General features: G+C 44.5%; 1 protein-coding gene across 1 annotated transcript in view; it reads left to right on the forward strand.

Moving 5' to 3' along the window:
• ARID1B (AT-rich interaction domain 1B) overlaps positions 1 to 20,244 on the forward strand; it is a 333,380-nt gene that overhangs the window by 118,607 nt on the left and 194,529 nt on the right. The window contains exon 4 of the mRNA XM_080941684.1: positions 7,242 to 7,352. Within this exon, the coding sequence (XP_080797810.1) occupies positions 7,242 to 7,352 (111 nt within the window). The remainder of the gene's footprint in view (positions 1 to 7,241; positions 7,353 to 20,244) is intronic.

The following is a 20,244-nucleotide window of genomic DNA, read 5'->3' on the forward strand; positions in this document are numbered from 1 at the left end:
ATCATCAAGGCAGGAACATGGCAGCATCCAGGCAGGCATGGTGCTGGAGGAGCTGAGAGTTCTACATCTTCATCTGAAGGCTGCTATGGAAGATTCACTTTCAGGCATCCAGGATGAGGGTCTTAAGCCCACACCCACAGTGACACACCTATTTCAACAAGGCCACATATCCTATAGTGCCACTCCCTGGGCCAAGCAAATACAAACCACCATAGGTGGTCTCCATACATTTACATCCTTCATCTCGTATTTTCTTAGTGTACCGCTCTCCCATCTTTCCTCCCTGGAACTGAACCTAGGGCTCATCTAGCCCCATCCTACTGACTGGAAATAAACTCTAGACATGGAGTGCTTTAGGTCTGATCTTTGTCTACTACTCTTTAGAAAAAGCTTTTTTGCTTTTATCTTTCATCATTGAGTGTTGCATTTGTTCGTGCTCACTGTGTGCATGCCTGCTGCCCACAGAGTCTGGAAGAGGCATCCGATCCCCGGGCACAGAGTCACAGGTAGTCACTCATAAGCTGCCATGTGTGCACAAAACAGCTGAGCCAGCAACTCTGCTGCCGCTGGTCAGCATTTTTAACTTGTACATTTCTGGTATCTCCCTCTGTCTTTTTCTCCCTCTTTCCTTCTCTTATTATGTCCTCCTCAATTGAAGGAACCAAGTCATGTAGTGGGATTCCTGCAGTGTAAGATATTCTGATTGATTCCCTTAGCTTGTTCCTCAAACCTTGCAGTTTGTTATTAAAAGGTCATTTTTGTGTGTCTGATATGTTTATGATCTGTGGGCATGAGTGTGGTGTCGATCACATGCAGAGATCGGAGTGCAGCTTTGTGGAGTCTGCTGCCAGCTTCCTCTGTGGCTTCAGGGATTGAACTTAAGTCATTACTCTTGAGGGACACGCTCCTTTAACCCACTGAACCATGTCAATGGTCCATTTAAAAAATAATTAAAATTAAAAAGTTGGTGGTTTGATCTAAGGAGTTAGTCGGTTCCTTGCAGACTGTGGATTGCTGCTTTGTAGTCTAGGGGATTTGGTGTCCTGACCCGTGACCTTGAGTGCCAACATTGCTGTTCTCTGCAGTCTTTCTCCTTCCAGTTTATTTTTAGTGCATCTTTCGCAGTCATCTTTTTGCTTTGCTACAGTAGCAGGCAGCAAACTGTGTCTAGTAGCACGTTGCTCCCAGGCAGTGTAGCTGCTAACACAATGTGTATTCCTGGACGCGAGCCAGGTTGTGCTTCACTCTGCACGCCTGCCCTCGTGCTTTTTATTTTGCTGTGTGTTGGGTGTGAGCTCGGAGAGCTCATCCAGCCATTCGCCTGGCTGCTGCTGAGAAATCATGAGTGTGGGAGACCCAGTTCTGCTGATGATCATCTAAGCTGGCTCAGGGGTTTTGGGGAGCCTTCCAGCAGGATTCTGTAGGTAGCCTAGATATCCTGCAGAGGATGTAGGGAGATCTGAGGTTCAGAGGTGGAGGGAGCAGCCCATTTAAGGCCTGGTGAAACTACGACTTATAAGGGTTGACACCGAACACAGCCATTGAGGGTCACCTACCTGAGGGCATCAAGAACTGTTTTCCACACACAGTGGATGCTGGTTCCACAGGCAAAAGAAAGCCTTTCCAGAATTGTCACATTGAGTAATCTTATAGACCTTGAAGTGGGCATGAGGCTATAATATAGGGTGCTCAATAGACAGGAGCTCCAGCTAGCAGGTGAGGAATGAACAAGATGTGTGTTGAGGTTGGGGTGGATGAGGTGTGTGTGGGCACAGAGGAAGTAACAGATGTGTGAGCTACCTACGAAGCCTTGGGAGGTAAGTACAGTGGAGGCTTTCAGTGGTGTGTTACATGAAGGGTGGACTTTCCTTACCACGTTTCCCTGATAAAGGAGAGAAGTATGTGGTTGGTCAGTATGAGGTTAGTGTTCGAACTTAGAACAAAGATGGAACAGACCAGCTTGAAGTCATGGGCCTCTGTGTCTGGCTTCCCTAAGGCATAAACTACATAATGGTAGAAGACAGAAAGGGGGATCGTCCATTGGGATTTGTGAAGAGGAATTTGAGCTTTTTATTCATGCTACTGTAGTAAGTTATTTGAACGTGGTCAGCATATAAAGTCTTGAAGCTGATAAAGACACACATTTAGAAAAGATAATTTAAAAGGTGGGAAAAAAAAAAACCTTCACCATGCAATAGTTCTTGAAGCTTTCTGTTGTTTACAATCAGCTGTACAAATAGTTGCCTGTCACTCTTGAGACCATAGCATATGACTGCAGGTCCACAAGCAGATCACAAAGCTTTCACTGCATGGCATGTGCCAGCAAGGGCCATAAAGGAGCTGTCCTTAGATGGGGGCTGTTATGTCAGCCAGCTTCCCTTGTTGCTATTTCCTGTAGAGGCTCCCTGAGGTGGTGAGGGGTGAAGTGATATCCAGTATGCGCTGTGGGAAAGGATACCTCCAGTTTCTTTATCTGCAGACATGGGGAGTTTCTCCATAGGACTCATCTCCTAGGACCTGCAGTCTGTCCTGGGTCTGTGGAGTGTCTACACTGCCCCAGTGAACTGCCTTAGGCCAAGGAGATTGGTTTAATGGATGGTGGCACTTTCCAAAGTAGGGAGACAGAGGAAGCAAGAGGTTCTGGCCAGGGCGACACTGGAATTCTGAAGCTCCTCAGACGTTCTTCCTGTACTCAGAATTTTAAAGAGGCAGGACCCCCCCCCCCCCCCCCAGTTTGTGTATACAGCCATCATAGTACTGTGCTACATCAGCTCTTCCCCACCTCCCCTGCTTCCCAAGTTGCTTTATGTTTCTATCCCTGGCTCTCTATTGGGCTGTGAAGCCTGCTGCTCTTGACATCCCTGTCCATCTCCGGTTGAGTTTCTCTGCCATTGTTTTGCTGTGACTGCTCTCCTCCACCTCAGCCATCCCGTTCCCTGTGGTTTTCAGTCTGTTTTAAATCTGGGGGCGGTGGGGGGTGGAGGGTACCTACCTCTCTGCAGTGCTAACTTGGCTACTTTTTATATTGTATTAGGTATTGTAATGCTAGCATAAACATCTTGTTTGTGTTGTTCTGTAATGATGGACTAGAGTGTAAATTGCCACTTCCTTTGTTAAGAGCACTTTGCTAGCATCTGTCAGTGTTCATCATATCAGCCCTGTGATGGATTCGCACTGGTAGAGAATGATGCTATTGAGATATTTCACATGAAATATATATGCACGACGTTGCCTACTGTAATGCTGTAGGAAGTAAAGGAAGGTGGGAAAGAACATGAATACACACCAGTAGGGGGTGTCTACAACTAATGCTGTACGGTTCACACCTGTAGAATGAGCCGTGGGGTACTATGGAGGGACTGAAAGCCAGCTCATCTACATAAAACATTTATGGCTGTAAATGAAGGGAATATGATGTAAGTGTTCAACTTGTAATTTGTACCCAGAGAACAACTAAGGAGATGGATTATTTTAAAAGCTAAACAGTGTAGTTCCCCCCATGGAAGAAGGGGAACTAGGAGGGACACCATCTTTTTCCTCTTCGTCTCTGTATCTTTTGACTTCATCTTATGAAAATCACTCTGGCTTTCTTCCCTCCCCTAGAGGCCTTTCCTTTCCCAGTGCTGAGAAACAAGTGGCTTATGTATTAGATCCTTGGGATAGCTTTTCACTTACTCTTTGTATCGGTTCTTTGTGAGTCTCACATGCATCCCCACTCCTGCTCCCCTTCCCAGTCTCTCCTGTTCACCCAGTTCTCCTGCAGCTTCCTCAACAAAGGGAAACGTGCAAACAGACAGACAAAGCCTAGAAGACACTTCATCATGGACGCTGTAGGGTGTCACCGTGTGTCCCACTCTCCACACATCACGGTCTGTCTTCTGTGACAGTATCAGTATTGGATCTTCCCTGGGCCTCCTCTAGGTTATCCTGTTGTTACATGTGTCATGGAGATCCTGCAGCTTTGGATCAGCAGGGCTGGCCCTTCGTGTATCCCGACCTCTTGAAGATAGTACAGATTTTGGGGTATACCAACACAACGCCCTGGGTCTGGGTCTGGGTCTGGGCCTGGATGGCAGCTGAACTGGTCAGCATATCAGTTCTTTCTTATCCACAGGGTGAGTGCTCTACTGACTGGTCAGGCTAGGCCGGCAGGAGGCAGGGTCAGCTCTTCTTCCTCTTACTTCCTCTGCACCCACACCTCACAGCAGACAACTGAGGAGGGGCTGGGCCAGCTCTCCTGCACTCCACTTTAAACTGGAATCCTGCTGTGTTCCAGCTGACCTTGCTTCATGCTGTCACATGACAGTGTACCCAACAAATGGAGTGGCTCATCCTGTGCATTCATTCAGTCATGGACTCCAATGCTCAGAGCCCTCAAAGGTCCACGATGTATGTACGTTTCTCAGTTATTTCTGACTCATTACATGAAGATGCTTCAGAGCCTGTCTTTTGTTAAGTCTGTAGGTGAATGTGGGAGCATTTAGAAATTGCAGGCCACAGTCCTGTATTTGGTTCTTGGGCACTGTAGAATTGTCACAGTATATTGTTGTGTTTTTGAAGAGCCTTGACTTTTATGATTGGCAGATAAATTTATTGAGTGTTCATATGTATAGACTGGCTTAGAATTATAAATAATCAAAGATGGCAATGATTTTTTTTTTTCAAATGCAATCCTGTGCTTTTAAAAACATAAAAGACAATGCTAAGTGTGTTCTTCTGCTCTTGACTTTATCTTTTCTCCATTACTGGGTTCTCTTTAGTGATTTGATGCACAGCATGCTTGCTGAAGAGTAGTAACAGTTTAGTGAGCTAAGGATAGATAGACAGGGCCTTGCTGTGTTGTCCTGTCTGGTTTTGAACTCACAATCCTCCTGTCTCAGCTTCTGTCTTTATTACAGACCATATGGTCCCTCTGCACGTGATCTTTTCTTTTTCATTTAACTTTTATCGATTCTTTGTGAATTTCCCATCATGCACCCCAGTTCCCTCATTTGCCTGTCCCTTCCTATCCACCTCTCTACTGAGCTGTAACTGTCACAGTGTATTCCGCACTTCCTTCTGCACATGATCTTTAGGAGATGTCTGTCACAGGCTAGAACACCCACTCACTCCGTTAGCTCCTGCAGTTCAGTCAGCCCTAATACTCAAATACCACCTGAGGCAGAACAAACTCTACTCAGCCATTCTCCTGAAATTGGATTTTGATTTTATTTCCAACTGTATTTAGTTTCTGTGGTTAGAAATAGTTCTTAACATTTTGGTGGAATCTGATGATTTTGAACCTTTAAAGCCTTAAGAGTGACTTACAAGGCTATGGTGTTTCTGATAGCTTTTGGCTGTGGCTTCCTGGCTGCTTATTTTATAGTCACTGTCTGAGCTGCAGTGTGTGCCTGCAGCTGTGGTTATATCTTCCTCTGCCATCTAAGAAGCAGTTCATTTTGGTATGATGAGAAATATCAAAGCCTAGGGCCTGGTAGCCCGTGGTGGCTCCTGGCTGAAACTGGTTAAAGAAGGGTGTGCTCCCAGACCCTCTGCACAGATGCTGTGGAACAGGACCTACTCATCTCCCTGCCTACTGTGAGGCAACCTTGCATCTCCATGCTGTCCCTGTAGCAGGGCGAAGGCCCCTGAATGTGGCCTCTTGTCCCACTTGATTTGGAATCCTGGCTGTTGTAAAAACCTCCATTTGATTTGCTGGGGGTGGGGGAGTTAAGGTGATAATAATCTTCCAACTGCTGCTCAGTCCCCACAAACCAAAGTGTCACCCTCTGCAAGCAGCCAGATTGTGAGCTGTGGCTTCCATGGTGGTTGGGTGGCAGGTGTCACTCCCACCTCCCCATGATGTGGCTCCCAAGTAAACCCAGGAAACCGCAGGGGAACCGGTCTGGAAGGGTGGGTGTTGTACATCTCCTGTACAGACTAAGCACCTGGTTTGCTATGGCTTCTTAGTTTTGTTGGAGATTTTTTAAAGAGTCTGTGGAATGCTGCTCTCAGGCATGCACCTTTAATTTAGAGCCAATTTAAAGACAGCTTGCACTGACCCTTGGCTGGTACTGGCCAGTGAAATCCAGTTTGTGTAGCTGTGGACTTTCCAGTACCAGCTCTCGGCCTAAGAAGCCAAAGAATTAGTGGTGTATTCTGTGTGAGAATAGGTGGGGCAGGTGCTTCTTAGAGAATTTTACTAATAAACATTAATTTTCCATGCACTAGTTAATAAGATAGAAATTATATATGGTGTTTTTAAGTCCTATTTGAACTGACAGAGAAAGGGAGAAGATTTTACTTGATGGCAGTATTTTCCCATTCTTTTTATTTTCCCTCTTCCATTAGAAACTGGTTCTTCAACTTTCAGAGCCAAGTGAGAAGCTATGCAATAGGCTCTTGGCTTCTGGCCTCTCTTTGGCTCCAGTGAGCATGTATCAAGTAGCCAAGACCTGCTATGCAGGGTCTGTGAGGTGGGGCAGCATTTGGATTGTGTGCTGTTTCAACAGAACACCAAACCATGCAGCCTGGAGAGAGCTGAGGAAAATGCAGAGCCTCAGCTCTGGGCAGGTGTTTCCTTGTATTTTGTCCCCTACACACCCGCTGCCCCCCCCCCCCAACTGGCTTTTGTTCTTCTATGTGGTTTTCTAAAGATGATGTCACATAGGCTGTGGGACCTTCCGCACCCGGGAGTTTGTTGGTTTTTGAAAATTCATACCGTTCTGTGGGTATTAGGAGGGCATTTTAAGATTCAACTATAAATAATGTTGTCATTAATTATTTTTTAAATTGAAATAATATTTGACCAAAATCATAGTTCAGCTATATAAATGTAGTGGCTCACCCCTGTAATCCCATAGCTTGGGAGGGTGAGGTAGGAGGATCATTACAAATTGAAGGCCCCACACCCTCTTGCCCGTTGGAATAATTAAGCAATATATCCCAGTTTGGGACTAGGTCATACAGCTTTGGCTGTGGTTTGCCCGAGTGGTAAACTCGCCTCTAGCCCTCAAAACGGCAGCTCCATTATATAGTCTCGAATTCAGTGTACCTACTATTCTAATTTATTTCTGCCATTGATTTATCACTGTTTTTGCTTTTGATAAAATGTTAAATGACAGCTGTCACATGTTTAAGTGTCGGCTAAAATGTAACATCACTTTATTTAATCATGATCAGCTCTTGTTTCATTTTGTCTACTGTATGAAGCTTAACACTTGGAGATACTGATGAAGGATTGTGTGTTTGTGTTTGTCTAGGACATGTCTCAGGAAGGCTATGGAACTAGATCTCAGCCTCCTCTGGCCCCTGGAAAATCCAACCATGAAGACTTGAATTTAATACAACAGGAAAGACCATCGAGTCTACCAGTAAGACATTCCTGTGCTGATTGGAAATCGTAATGAGTTAAAGGGTTCTGGAAACGATTGTTTTGTCTGCTCTGTTTTATATCACACACAGGAGAGAAGTTTCTAGGTTTCAGACTTATTTAAGAACTGTTAGCTTTTAGGCTTCTTCCTTGAGAGTTTTGTGGTTCTGTTAAGTCTGTCTTGTGTGCAGTGTGCGCTCGGGCAGAGGGGATGAGACAGCCACTGTTGGAGGTGCCACCTCCAACAAGGCTGGCGTGCCTAAGCCCTCTAGTCTGTTGGGGTAGAAACTGACTTTATTTAAGTGAACTGTAATGCACTATTTTTCTTCTGCAGGGCTTCACATGCATAAACAATCTCTATGTGAGGTTTACAAATATGTTTTTGTTTATATTGCTGCTTTATAAGTTGTACATAATTAAGGTAATTATGGCTTCAGGGAACACTGGTCCTCTGTCACAGCTTTGATGCGTGCGTTTGTATAGTGTGACTTCATGAAATTCAGTCGCTGGCTAGACTAGGCTGGGATTCAGGGGTTGTGAAGCCGCTGTTAGTCATGTCTGAGTTTATTACTGGGCCCTTTGCAGGTTGTCACTTAGGCTATGCCTTCCTGCCTTAATGTCGTCAGTTTATCTTTAAAGAGGCCTTAAGAAAATGTAATCCATGGTTTGGGAACTTTATGTCTCAAAGTGAACCTTTAAAGCAGACTATAATGATTCTAACATATGATTTTTAACTCTGATTATATATATCATATATAATATGCTTCATGAGCTTTTCTTTCTTTGTCCCAATTTGGTCCTGGAGTCACAGGGAAGTTCTAGAGAGCTTCCAGTTTTCAGTATGTGAGGGAATCCCAAAGATCTGTGTCCTACCAGCAGAGAAGGAAAAGGATGGCTTAGAAGCTGTATAGACTTGCCAGTGTGAGCAAGGGCCAGCAAGCTCAAAGCTTCCTTCTTCCGTGTTCTCCCACCTTTGCTGCCACCAGAGGGGTAGCCCAGATCTCACAGATGATCCAGACTTGGTTAGGTCTTCCTAGCACAAATAATCCACTCAAGAACAATTTCTCACGTGTGTCCAGATGATTAGGTTGTAGTTAATTCCAAGCATGGTCAAGTTGAGGACTGAGATTAGCAGGACACTGGGGTTCACCTACCAGGAACTTACTGTGTAGACGAGGCCAGCCTTGAACTTACAGAGGTATGCTTGCCTGCCTCTGCTCTCGAGCATTGCTCTAAAAGCATTCCACACTTAGCAGAAGTACTATGACAGTGTTTGTAGTTTGGTTTCCTGTGCAGTCCTGGAACTCACTCTCCACACCACTCTGGCCTCACACTCAGAGACCTGGTCCCCGTGCTCTGGCGTCCCCAGTGTGCCACACTAGCAGTCACTATTTCTTAGTTCCATTTGCTCATAATGAGGTAGGTGCTACACTTTTCCATGTGGCCTATTTTTTCCCCTTTCACATGTTTGCTAGACAATTTGCCAACTTTTCATAAAGAAGTCCAGACAGTCCCACTATTCTTCAGCTGCATCTTTAACTGAATCCTCAGGGAGCCTTCGTGCCAGGCTAGGACCTGCCTGTCTGCTTGTGTAGGTCATTTGGTTTCTGATGATCTTTGCTTGCAGATACAGTAAACGTTTTCCAGTTGGCTTAACCAGCACCTTCATTACCTCAGAAAGCAAAGGGCTGATAAATTCATGTTTGTTCTCTTGTCTTGGGCCTTGACCAGTAATATTTACTTTTTACGTAATGGGTTAACATTAAGCTCTGAGCAAAGCTCCCTGGGCAGGGTCCACTGTAGCTCTTAATCATCCAACTCTCCTTGCTGATGTGCGTGATTTTAGATGTGAGTATTTCAATTATTGATAAATTTTGGCATATAGTGTGTAATATAAAAATTATCCTGAAGCTCTCCCTCCCTTAGGACAGCCTCACTTAGCATTTGAGTCTGTAGTTTTCTTTGCTCCTGATACTGGTACTAAATGAAGCAAGCATGCCAGGAAAAGACAGGCTGGACGGTTTGTCATGGCATGCCCTGTATACCCTGTTATTTTGCAAACCTTGGGCACATCTCAATTTGTAGTCTCACATACTTTTCAAGGTGTGATCAAGTACACTAGCTCCTGGGTGTTTTATTCAGACATGCTTCCTGTGACACTTACTAATGCTTGTTACAGTCTTGACTCCTTGGTTTAAACCTGGATCCTTTTATATATAAAAGTCTCTGAAAACCCACCACTGGTTTTAAACTGTACATTTTATCATTGGGGATCTTTCTCAGGGTATTGAATTGGCCTTAAGAAAGTTTGTGTCATCTCTATGTTAATGACACCAGTTGGTGGCGTAGGTGTGACAGCTGCAGTGGCAGAACCTTTTCATTCTCAAAGCTATTTTGTTTTCTTCAAATTTGATTTTCCCTGGTGATGTTGAGTTTCTAGGGAAGAAGTGGACAATCTGGATAATTAAGCAGACAATAGCTTGAGCATTTTTTTTCTTAGAAATATATATATATATATTTGCTTGTAAAAGAGTAACACTAATCACTGTGATTTGAGCCACTATAGTACGGAACATATGTTCTTAGTAAAATACTAATGAATATATAAAAGAGTAATCAAAAAATGAAGGTTCTCTTTTTTCTTCAGAAAACAAAACCAAAACCAAAATCCAATGTTCTTCTTGGAGAAATAGAGAAGAGCCATTTATGTGCCCCAGTTTGGAAAGAACCATTTTGTTGAGTTTGTCCCAGAAGCCCATGGGGAAGATAGGGAGTCACAGTTCTGCTTACCCAATTCCTGACTCTGGTTGCCTCAAGCAGAGAAGTCGGGAGATTGACATGCAATGAGTGCAGTTTTCTAGTCAGGTAAATCGTGCTGTGTCTGTCTGTGGGGTTGCCCTCTTTGAACCGAGTTGGGTACTCAAGGCTGGTAGTTCTTAGAGTAGGGGGTGTTAAACAGGACAGTGGATGCCTTACAGAGATTGAGCGGGAAAACTCGTCATTATCAGAAGATACACTTTTGGGATGAACTGTCCACACAAAAATCCTGCCTTTAAGGAAAGAATCTCTGTATTTCCTTTTGGTCTTTAATGACATTTAGGGTTGGAGGCTGTGCATTTTGAAAGCAAGAAAGAACATTGATGTTATGCTAATGGTGCAATTAAAACCCATGAATTGGATACTCTGGTTCCTTTGATTAGAAGCCAGCAAGGGGACTTGGAGAAGCAGTTTCTTAGCTGGGTCCTGATTTCCTAGTTCTCAGCCCAGTCCTAAGACTATCTCAACTGTTGGCAAGTTTCTGCAGAACTTAAGTCTACCAGACGAATGGCTGCCGAATGAACTCTTTGGAAAGGCTTTTATTTGTAGCTTGAACTTGATTTAAATGGTTGTCATGAAAAGGTTAAGAGTGTAGCTGTCTTCCACTGATTGATCCTTCTCAAATCATATTAAATGCTTAAAAAATTACAAGTTAATGAAAGAAAGATCTCATGCGTCTTCATGTTGCTCTGAGAGTTCAGGCCTAGTTACTGCTTGTGTGTGTGTGTGGGGGGGTGTTAGCTGTTTGCTTAGTGTTTCTAAGTGCCAGCAGCCTTTGGGGTTCCAGAGTTCCAGAGGAGGCATTGTATAGGGTTGTAGCAGGTGGAGGCTTCCTGAACAGGTAGGGGCTCCCTGGGGGATGGGGGCCCCCTAGGTAGTGTTCCCTGGAGGTGGTTCCTCTGCCATTGCAGCTTTTGCAGAAATTTGCCATCATTGGGCCAATTTCAAAGTAAAGATACAAACATAGTTTTGATGTTCTTGAAACTGGAAAAGGGACACATGACTTTTTTTTGTCTTACAATGTAATGTTTTCCTGGAGAGGCTGAATGTGCTACCCTCAGACCAGGCAAGCAGGAGGAGATACCAGAACCATATCTCTTGGGGTTCCCGTGGCCCTGTCCGTCATTTCAGAAATAGAAAATAGATCTGAGCAAGGCGGGAATTGGGAAGTGTACATTTTCTTTCTTCCAAAGCAGTATTCCACTTAGATATGTATTCTGTAGATGAAAATGCAATAAAACGTAACAGTTTGGACTTCTTCCAGGAAAAGCCTAAGGCTAATGGAAAGCTTGGATAAATGAATATTTTAGAAGAACTGTAGCCTGCCTGTACAGCACTAACTGCCTGTGTGCAGTGTCTCCTGACTGACCTCTCCAGTCTGTGTGCAGTGTCTTCTGACTGACCTCTCCAGTCTGTGTGCAGTGTCTCCTGACTGACCTCTCCAGTCTGTGTGCAGTGTCTCCTGACTGACCTCTCCAGTCTGTGTGCAGTGTCTCCTGACTGACCTCTCCAGTCTGTGTGCAGTGTCTCCTGACTGACCTCTCCAGTCTGTGTGCAGTGTCTCCTGACTGACCTCTCCAGTCTGTGTGCAGTGTCTCCTGACTGACCTCTCCAGTCTGTGTGCAGTGTCTCCTGACTGACCTCTCCAGTCTGTGTGCAGTGTCTCCTGACTGACCTCTCCAGTCTGTGTGCAGTGTCTCCTGACTGACCTCTCCAGTCTGTGTGCAGTGTCTCCTGACTGACTTCTCCAGTCTGTGCGCAGTGTCTCCTGACTGACCTCTCCAGTCTTGTAAAATAAATGGATATTCTTTTACCTTTAATTTTGTTTACTTTGTTAGTTTGGGATTGAACCCAGAGCCTGGTGCTCACTATGCTGACTCTCTGTTCCTAAGTTAAATCCACTTCCCCAGAGTAGGGAATTTTAAACTCAGTGAAGCCAAAACATTTGCTTAGGAACAGTGTATTAACTTTCAAAAATTTGTTTCAATTTTTAAAAAAGATTTTTTTGACTAAGTTTACTTTCTGAAGACTTTCTCATCTAACATTCTGAAGATTTCCATTTAACATGTGGGGAATGAATTTCAGCCCATTCTGTAGGTTGTCAATTTGTTCTTGAGAGTTAATGGAGGACTGTGGGAATGCTGTAAAAATAGCTCGTGGCCAAGCCAGAGACTAGGAAGGGCTGGGACATAACTGATTTGCAGGATATTGGTTTTGATAATAGAAGGATAGTGATGATCTATAGTTGATAAATGAAGCTCATTAAGTAGAGGATGATAAATGCACACATTCCTGATTAAAGAAACATCTACACACAAAATTGACCCAGCTTACAGATCTTGGATGACTTGGGTGGGGCCATGGGGCATTTCTGTGGCTTGACCTAGCTGTCCAGGATGGAGGCATATCCCAGATTCACCCCAGACAGCCCTGCACCACTATGCCTGACATCTGCTTCTCTGGCTGGCAGGTGAGGTGGGGGTGGGGGGCAGAAGCATCAACCAGCCTGTGCTTCTGAGGCTGCTCACAGACTCTGGGCCTGAGCAGGTCTGCAGAGCCTGAGGATACTCTCGGGTGGTTATTTTCCTTCCTTGTATGAGGATCCTTGATTCTCGGGATCCCTCACACCCTTCCCTGCTGTCCTCGTTTTGGCTGTGGTTCCCACAGGGCAAGTCCACATCTCCTTTCTGTGGTCTCTTCCTCAGCCCTGCCTCAGACCAGGTAGATGTTGGCCAGTGAGACAGCAAGAGTGCTTTGCTGTGTATTATCCTGCTTTACTGGGAAAGGGCTCTCAGTTTACAGCTCTTCAGTCTGCAGGTGAGGAGAAGTAGGTGCGCACCTGCTTGCTGTCAAGAGCGATGTGAAGCGTTCCTGCGCTGCTCACTGGTGCCTATGTGTCTTTGGGTCTAGAAGGAACTATTTCTAATATCAGCGGTCAGTTTGAGTTGGAATAAATGCATGTTGTACAGGAGGTTCCCCCAACCCAAATGTCCTTTTCTTGTACCCGCCCTTCCCCCCCTTCTTTTGCCTTCTCCAAATTGTTGTAAAATAACTGAATGGTCTTGTTTTCCTTTGTTTGGGTCAAGAAATTTTAGCTGAAAATTGTTACTGTGTGAAAGAAGATTATTGACTCAACAAGCCTTCAATTTTCCATGAATAACACTCCCACCCCTAGCTTCGGGGGCATGCTGCGTATGCATTCTATTTTAAAATACAGTCTGTAATTTAAAACAGGCAGTCGGGTGCCCCACTGAACTTTGTTTAAGCCTGGAATAAAAGAGTGAGAAAAGCTTTAAGCTGCAAAAAGGTGGCTAAGCTTCCTCAACTGCTTTCCTTATAATGCATCCTTTGTGGTAAAGACTGAAGCCTGCAGGTACTGTTGTCAGCCTGCGCTACAGCCGGTTTCACCCAGTTTCAGGCTGTGCTGAGTAGGTCCAGTCAGTTGTTTCTTCCTTCGCCTGTCCTGTGAGCCCTTCTCTAGGCGCCCGAGTGTCCACTGGCACTAGTCTGTGTGCCAGTGCTTTAGCTATGTGCACAGTGCACATGTGAATGTTATCTCTGATATTAATTAGTTCTTTTGTATGCTTGTTTGTTTGGTTTTTTGGCCTGGCCTCAAACTCAGAGAGATCCTCCTGCCTCTGTCTCCCAAGTGCAATGATCAAAGGCATGCGCCACCACCGCCCTGCTCTGATTCTAAATAAGTAATTTAGGCATCCATTTCCTACAAGTAGCTAATGTTGTGTTGGTATTACATGATAATGGCTTTAAGACAGGAATGGGGGCCACCATACGGTTGCTCTCTGAGTTTGTAGAGTGCTGTCTCTTGGAGGTAGCATGGGTCCTTCTCCCTTTTCCTCCTTACAAAAATGACTGGTTTGTCATGACTTGTATGGAAGGCACACATTCTGTCCGTGGACCTGCTTGTGCCAGTGTTGAGTGGCCACGTCTCAGCTAAGATCTTGAGTAGCTAATCCACACTCAGGGTTGTTGCTGCTCCTCTCTGGAAGATGAGTGTGGTAGACGGAGCTGCCTTAGACACCCTTATTTCCTTCATGGCCACTGTAGGCCTTTTCTGATAGTGTTTAAGGGAACGAGATACAGCTGAGTTCTCTCCTTACAGAACAGCCAGGCGAGCGAGGGGGCCTCAGCGTGGCTCTTGCTGCCCATCCTGCCCGTCGTGGTGCCATTTGTTTGTTTGTTTGTTTATTCTTGTGAAGGGAAACTTGGAGTTATTTAGGGATTTTGGCCACTAAAGAGCCTAGACCTTGTTTGACCTCTTATTACCAACAGACTCCAGCGGCTCTAGAGGCCCCCACTCTGCCCTGTGATCAGTGTGGTAGTCATGGGCATGAGGACAGAAAGTCTAGGTGAAAGGCAAGTCTCCTGGAAATGTGAGAAGCAAACACACCTGTCCCTGTCTCCCCAAGGCCAGTTGCAGTGCAGGAAAGCAGGTTCAGAAGCAGGCTGCAGGACTTGAGTCTGGGGTGTGTGTGTGGTGTGGGATGTTTGTGTGGTGTGGTGTGTGTGGTATGTAGGCCAGGAATTGGCTCCCTGAACTGGGCCAAAGGGCAGCCAGCCTTGTGAAGCAAGACAGTCTGAGTCCTCTGAACTCTTCTCTCCTTTCTAATGTTGCCAGGTTTTTACATGTTCTATTAAGGTCACCAAATAAATACTTTGTTTCTACAAAGATTTTAGTGTGTGTGTGTGTGTGTGTACACATGAGCACAGTGCCCATTGGCTCCAGAAAGACCACTGGAGCCCTGGAACAGAGTCACAGCAGTTGTAAGCCATCCAGTGTGTGTGCTGGGAACTGTAGTGATCCTCTGAGAGTGTTTGCACTCCTCAGCACCAGCATCTCCCTGGCCCTCCTCTGCTTCCTACCTGACAGGCCTTGAATGGAGATACTGGCAGCCCAGGCCCCTGGAGACTCACTCTGCCCTTCCTGGAGCTCTTTTCAGGAGGACTCCTTGCATTTCTCTGGGTTGTATCTGACTCCCTCTGGTTTTGATTTGGAAAGTACAGTGTGTTTGTTTCCTCTTGTCTTTACTAATTTTTGCTTTCTGGGTATGTGTTGAGCCATGACACAGTGAGTGTCTATAAAGTAGGCCAGACTGATTGAGTTGCAGTCTACCAAGGGAAGGTAACAGCTTCCTGTTACCATAAACCTCTATTTCCGTGTACTCTTCAGAGTGTCTCAAGTGTTCTGATGGGAACAGGAGTCCTTAGTCATTATTTCTCCACTGCTGCTGTTGGCTGCCGAGGACCAGTGTCAGCTCCGGCTCATGACTGTGTTGGGTTGATCTTTTGTAGCTGCCTGCTTTGGCGTAAGGTTGCCTTCAGAATAGTAGACCAACACCTACTGACAGCTGTTTTTTAAAGTCTTATACAGGAGTGGAAGTTTCAGTCAAAGAATAGTATGAACTGCTAGGAAAGGAAGAGTCGATGCCCTGGGAAGGTGCTTGACAGAGTGCGTAAGTGTAGGGCCAGGTGCTGTAAAGATGCCTCCCCACAGCTATCCAGTTTCTGTGGCGCACCAGGTAAGACATAAGGTGCCTTCTGTTCTACAAGCTTTCTTTTCCTTTTAGGAAGTGGTGATGGCGGTTGTTTTTGTTTTTCTTTCATTTTCTTTTCTTTCTTTTTTTATTTTTTATTTTATTTTTTTTATTTTTTTATTTATTTTTTTTTTTTTTTGAGGCTGGGTCTTACAGATAGGAATTGATATTGAAAGGGGACAGCATTATTGTGTTTGAATTCCATGTGGATCATGGAGGTAATTTAAAGAGTACTGGAAAAGTTTGTATAAACCACTCAGTAAACCATAATAGTGTTCTTAACAGTACCTTGGCCAGAATAGCTCAGCTAGACTCATGGAATAAGCAAAGTGCTGGGCTGGAGAGTAGGCAGTGGGTGAAGTACTTGCCGTACAAGCCAGAGGACCTGAGATTGATCTGCATAAAGAAGTCAGGTGTGTCCCTGTCAGCCCAGTGCCAGGAGGCAGAGAGGGGCAAGCAGCTCTTTGATAACCAGACCAGACTGGCTGAACTGGGCAAGCCCTGGCTTCAAGAAACTGGGTGGGAGGTAGAAGATGTTTGGAGGCATTTGACATGCATATGCACCCTCATACATAGCATGTACACACGAATTCCTGCACATAGGCACACAGAGAAATAAGTAAAGCCGTTAGGTGAGGCTTTGTGGCTTGTCTTCGACTTTGCTTCTAGGATGACACCGTGTATGTCACCAAGAAATGTGACAACATTTTCATTCTCCAGTGGACATAGATTACTTTGCATTACTCAATTTGATATACTTCTGACTGATTTTTGCCTATTTGAGAGGAATATTTCATTTAATTTGCTTCAGATTCCTCTTCCCTGAATGAATATAAACATATTCTAGTATGCAATTTTCATTTTTCCTTATGGAGGGTTCAAGTGACAGAGAACCTGATTTTTTTTTTAACATGAATTTTTCAGAAGATGTTTTCTTCTAGTCTGTAGAAAAGGCTACCCCTTGAGCTCCTTGAGTGCGTTTGCGAAGGACATGGTGCCTGAAGAGATTCTTCTCAGCTCGGTGAATGCCCTTGCTCTTCCGGGCCAGGGATACAGCTTCACAGCAGAGCAGTTAGTTCCTCCCCCAGGGCCCGCAAGGTCCTAGGTTAGATCTCCAGCCCCTACACCAGTGTCTTCATTCTAGACCAAGCCTCTGCCTTTTATTCCCTTTTCTTTAGAGATATAAAGCTTTGGCTTTATTGGTGTTTTTGTTTTTATTTTAAATGCTGTTTTATGAGCTAAACCCGGAACACATTATAGTCTCCAAAGACAATTAACAAAGCGAGACAGGATTAATATTAACCAGTTTACATGTGTGCATTTTATGTATTTAATTTGATTCGGATTTTGTCTGCTTTGAGCTCAAATTCCCAGATGTGGAAATAGAAAGTTGCCAGTGGTTGGCCTGCGTCTGCAGCCTGGCCCCAGTGGGCGCAGTCGGCTGCTTATTCCCAGCACCGTGCTTTGCACGGCACCATTACCATGTGCTGCCCTGCCAGCTTTCACACTCAGAACTGGCATCAGCTTCCTTTGAAGCACAACTTTTTGGCCCAAATATGTTTTGAATTATTCCCCTTTCCCCTTAGGCTTTTCTTAGCATCCCTAAATGTTGACATCAAATAGGGTACAGGTTCTCTCAGAAGTTAAATTACGTTTAACAATTAGTTAATGATTACTTCTTATGCCTAAATGGTTGTATTAGATGTAAGAATAATAAAAGAAATAAATAAAGTTTTATTTCTCTAGTTTCTTATGAGTGTTTTTAGTATATTATTTACAGACAGGGTCTGGTTCCTCTGCGTAATACAGTCCCACTTAAGCTCATGAGGACCTCCTGCCTCAGCCAAGAGTGACAGGCTTGTGCCACCATGTCCTGGTAAATACTTGTTTTATACTATACCATCTTCCACTGTAAGAAATGAGCAGGGCGTCCCTCTGAGGATTCCTGTTATTAAACGTTGTCTAATGCTAAGTAACATCGGCACACAGTTCTAGAATTCTTTAGCTCATGCGATTTTGCACAAGTATTTGCTGTTTTATCGGGGTCTCCACTATTTAGCAGTCTGAGCAAGGGCTGCAGGGATGTTTGGACACGTCAGGACTGTGACACTCCTGTGCTTAATGCTGGCTTTATTTAGGGAGAACGTGCCCGTCAGGACACCTCTCCTGCCTGTGTGCTACAGTGGCGTCCATGCAGCTTTCTTGCCTGACTTCCTTCAGATTTCTTATTATTATTTGGTTGACTTTTTAAACATAAAGGCAGGCTATTAAATTCCTACCCATCTTTGATGCATTCTGGTCAGTTTGAGGTTAATGATTTTTAGATGTGTCTGGGCTGGTCTTAGTGATGCCATCTGTAGGTCTAGCTACCATGAATTCTACAGCAGGGTTGTTTAAGCTCAGGAGGTCAAACCCAACTTGACCAAACATAGCTATGGTTGACAAAACGTACATACATGCAGGTACTGTCAGTGGCTTAGAGATTTCATCTTTAACCCTTTGCATGTATGTGCGACCCAACACATACAAGTCCTCACTGAACCATGCCAATTAGTACATCACCCTTGCTTGCCCTCTTTAACTGCTTGGTTCCCAGAGCCTGGAATGCGTGATTACCAATCCTCAGGAGCCAGAGCTGCTCTGCAGAGGTGCAGTGTGAGCCTGCTGCCTCAGTTCTAGTCCTGACTCCACTGCTTAACCCGGCTCTGTGTGGATTCTGCTGTGTGCATGGCCCTGTAGAGCCTGCTGTGACTCCTCATTTTAATGGATTTTGTTCACACAGAAAGAAAGATGAGAAAAATATCACGGGAGATTTTATGATAAAATTAAAATTCCCAAAAAAATTTTGGACATGTTTTCCTTTTTTGTTGGACTACCAAAGCCAAAGTCATGTCGATAAAGTCAAGTCAAATGATTAAGAGACCAAAGCCTTTAGGGCTCGTGTCATAAACTAGGGTTGAGAATTTCAGGTCTAATATAGACATTTGAAATCTACTGATAATTCCCAAGTGTCGTGCTTGTCCCTCTGCCCCAGTGTGGTTTTCAGAAAGGGAATTGGTGACTGAGTTCACCCTGTGGTCTGTGACTGAGCATGCAGATGTTGCCAGGAAGAAGGCAGAAGTAACTGGGTAGAGGAGTCCTCAGTGTGTAGTGCGTGGAGCCGCCCTTGATGTTCTAGATGGCAGATCTGTAGAGGAGCCTGAAATGGTACCCAGTGGAAACCCTTAACTTAAAATGCTGCTACCAGGACAGCAATCCCAGCACCAGAGAGGTATAGGCAAGGGTTAGGAATTCAGAGCCAGCCTGCATGACATAGTGAGTTCAAAGCCAATCTAGTCTGTATAAAAAGCCATCTCAAAAATTAAGGGAGGGGTCTGGAGAGATGGCTCAGCGGTTAAGAACACAAATTCCTCTCTTCCAGAGGTCCTGAGTTCAATTCCCAGCAACCACATGGTGGCTTACAACCATCTGTAATGGGATCTGATGTCCTTGTCTGGTGTGTCTTAAGACAGCAACAGTGTACTCATATACATTAAATAAATAATATAAAAAATACAACATAAAGAATTATCATGCATGTGTGTGCTCACAAGTATGTGTATATAGTACGGCCCTTGTGCACATGTATATGCATACAAATATATTTGGGGAGAGGTAAGGAAGGGTTCTGTTAATAATTATATTAATAATTATGAATAGTAGCCCCATTTTTTGGTCTCTGGCTCTTTAACCCTGCTGTTTGGATAAGTAAAACCATCCCTTTGGGGTGTCCCTGGCACTCACACCTTGGGGTTTCTCCTCCTGGTTCTCTGCTGTTCCTTTAGTTTCAGTTATTAGAGACCCCATGAAGACTTGGGGGAGATTACAGAGGAAATGAACCTGTCTTTGAAGTAGACAAACACCTTTTCTCATTTTTAGTGGCAGTCTGTGGTGTCCTTGGTGTCCTGGTCAGCACAGTTCTGATTTTCTATTCATCTAACATCTAAGGTTCCTTAGAACAGTCGGATGTGAAAAGTCCTACCCTCCAGGTTCTGTACTTAACACAAAGTGCGACCCGGACAATCCAACCTAATGATCAAAGTTATTTTCTTAATGGAAGTGTATGAAAGTAGTTTGGGTGAATTTTCTTGCAGCTGTCCATCGTTGCTCTTTGTTTGAGAATTGGAAAGAAATTTGTTTCTTTTCTTATGGGTCAGTGGCCATCTTTAGTGGCGGGAAGTCTGCTGTGAGAAAGGAGTGCATCTCCTGGGATGTTTGTATTCAGGATGGGTAACCCCTGGGCTTCTGGAAGGACTTGAGTTGACCTGAAGTCACACATTCCTATTTTTAAAAAGCTGGTCTAAGTAATTTCAGTTTGGTGGGGTTGGGTGGGGGTGGAAAAACAAACAAGCCTGAATAATGATGTCACCACAAATGGTGAAGTGGGAAATTTGAAGTCACATAGTATTTAATAGAAAGGCAAAATACTTTATATCTTGGGGAACGTCACCTTCTCTTACTTTGTAGAAGGAAGTGTTTCATAAA

The sequence above is a fragment of the Micromys minutus genome, assembly GCF_963924665.1.
Source record: "Micromys minutus genome assembly, chromosome: 30".
NCBI classification, from domain to species: Eukaryota; Metazoa; Chordata; class Mammalia; order Rodentia; family Muridae; genus Micromys; species Micromys minutus.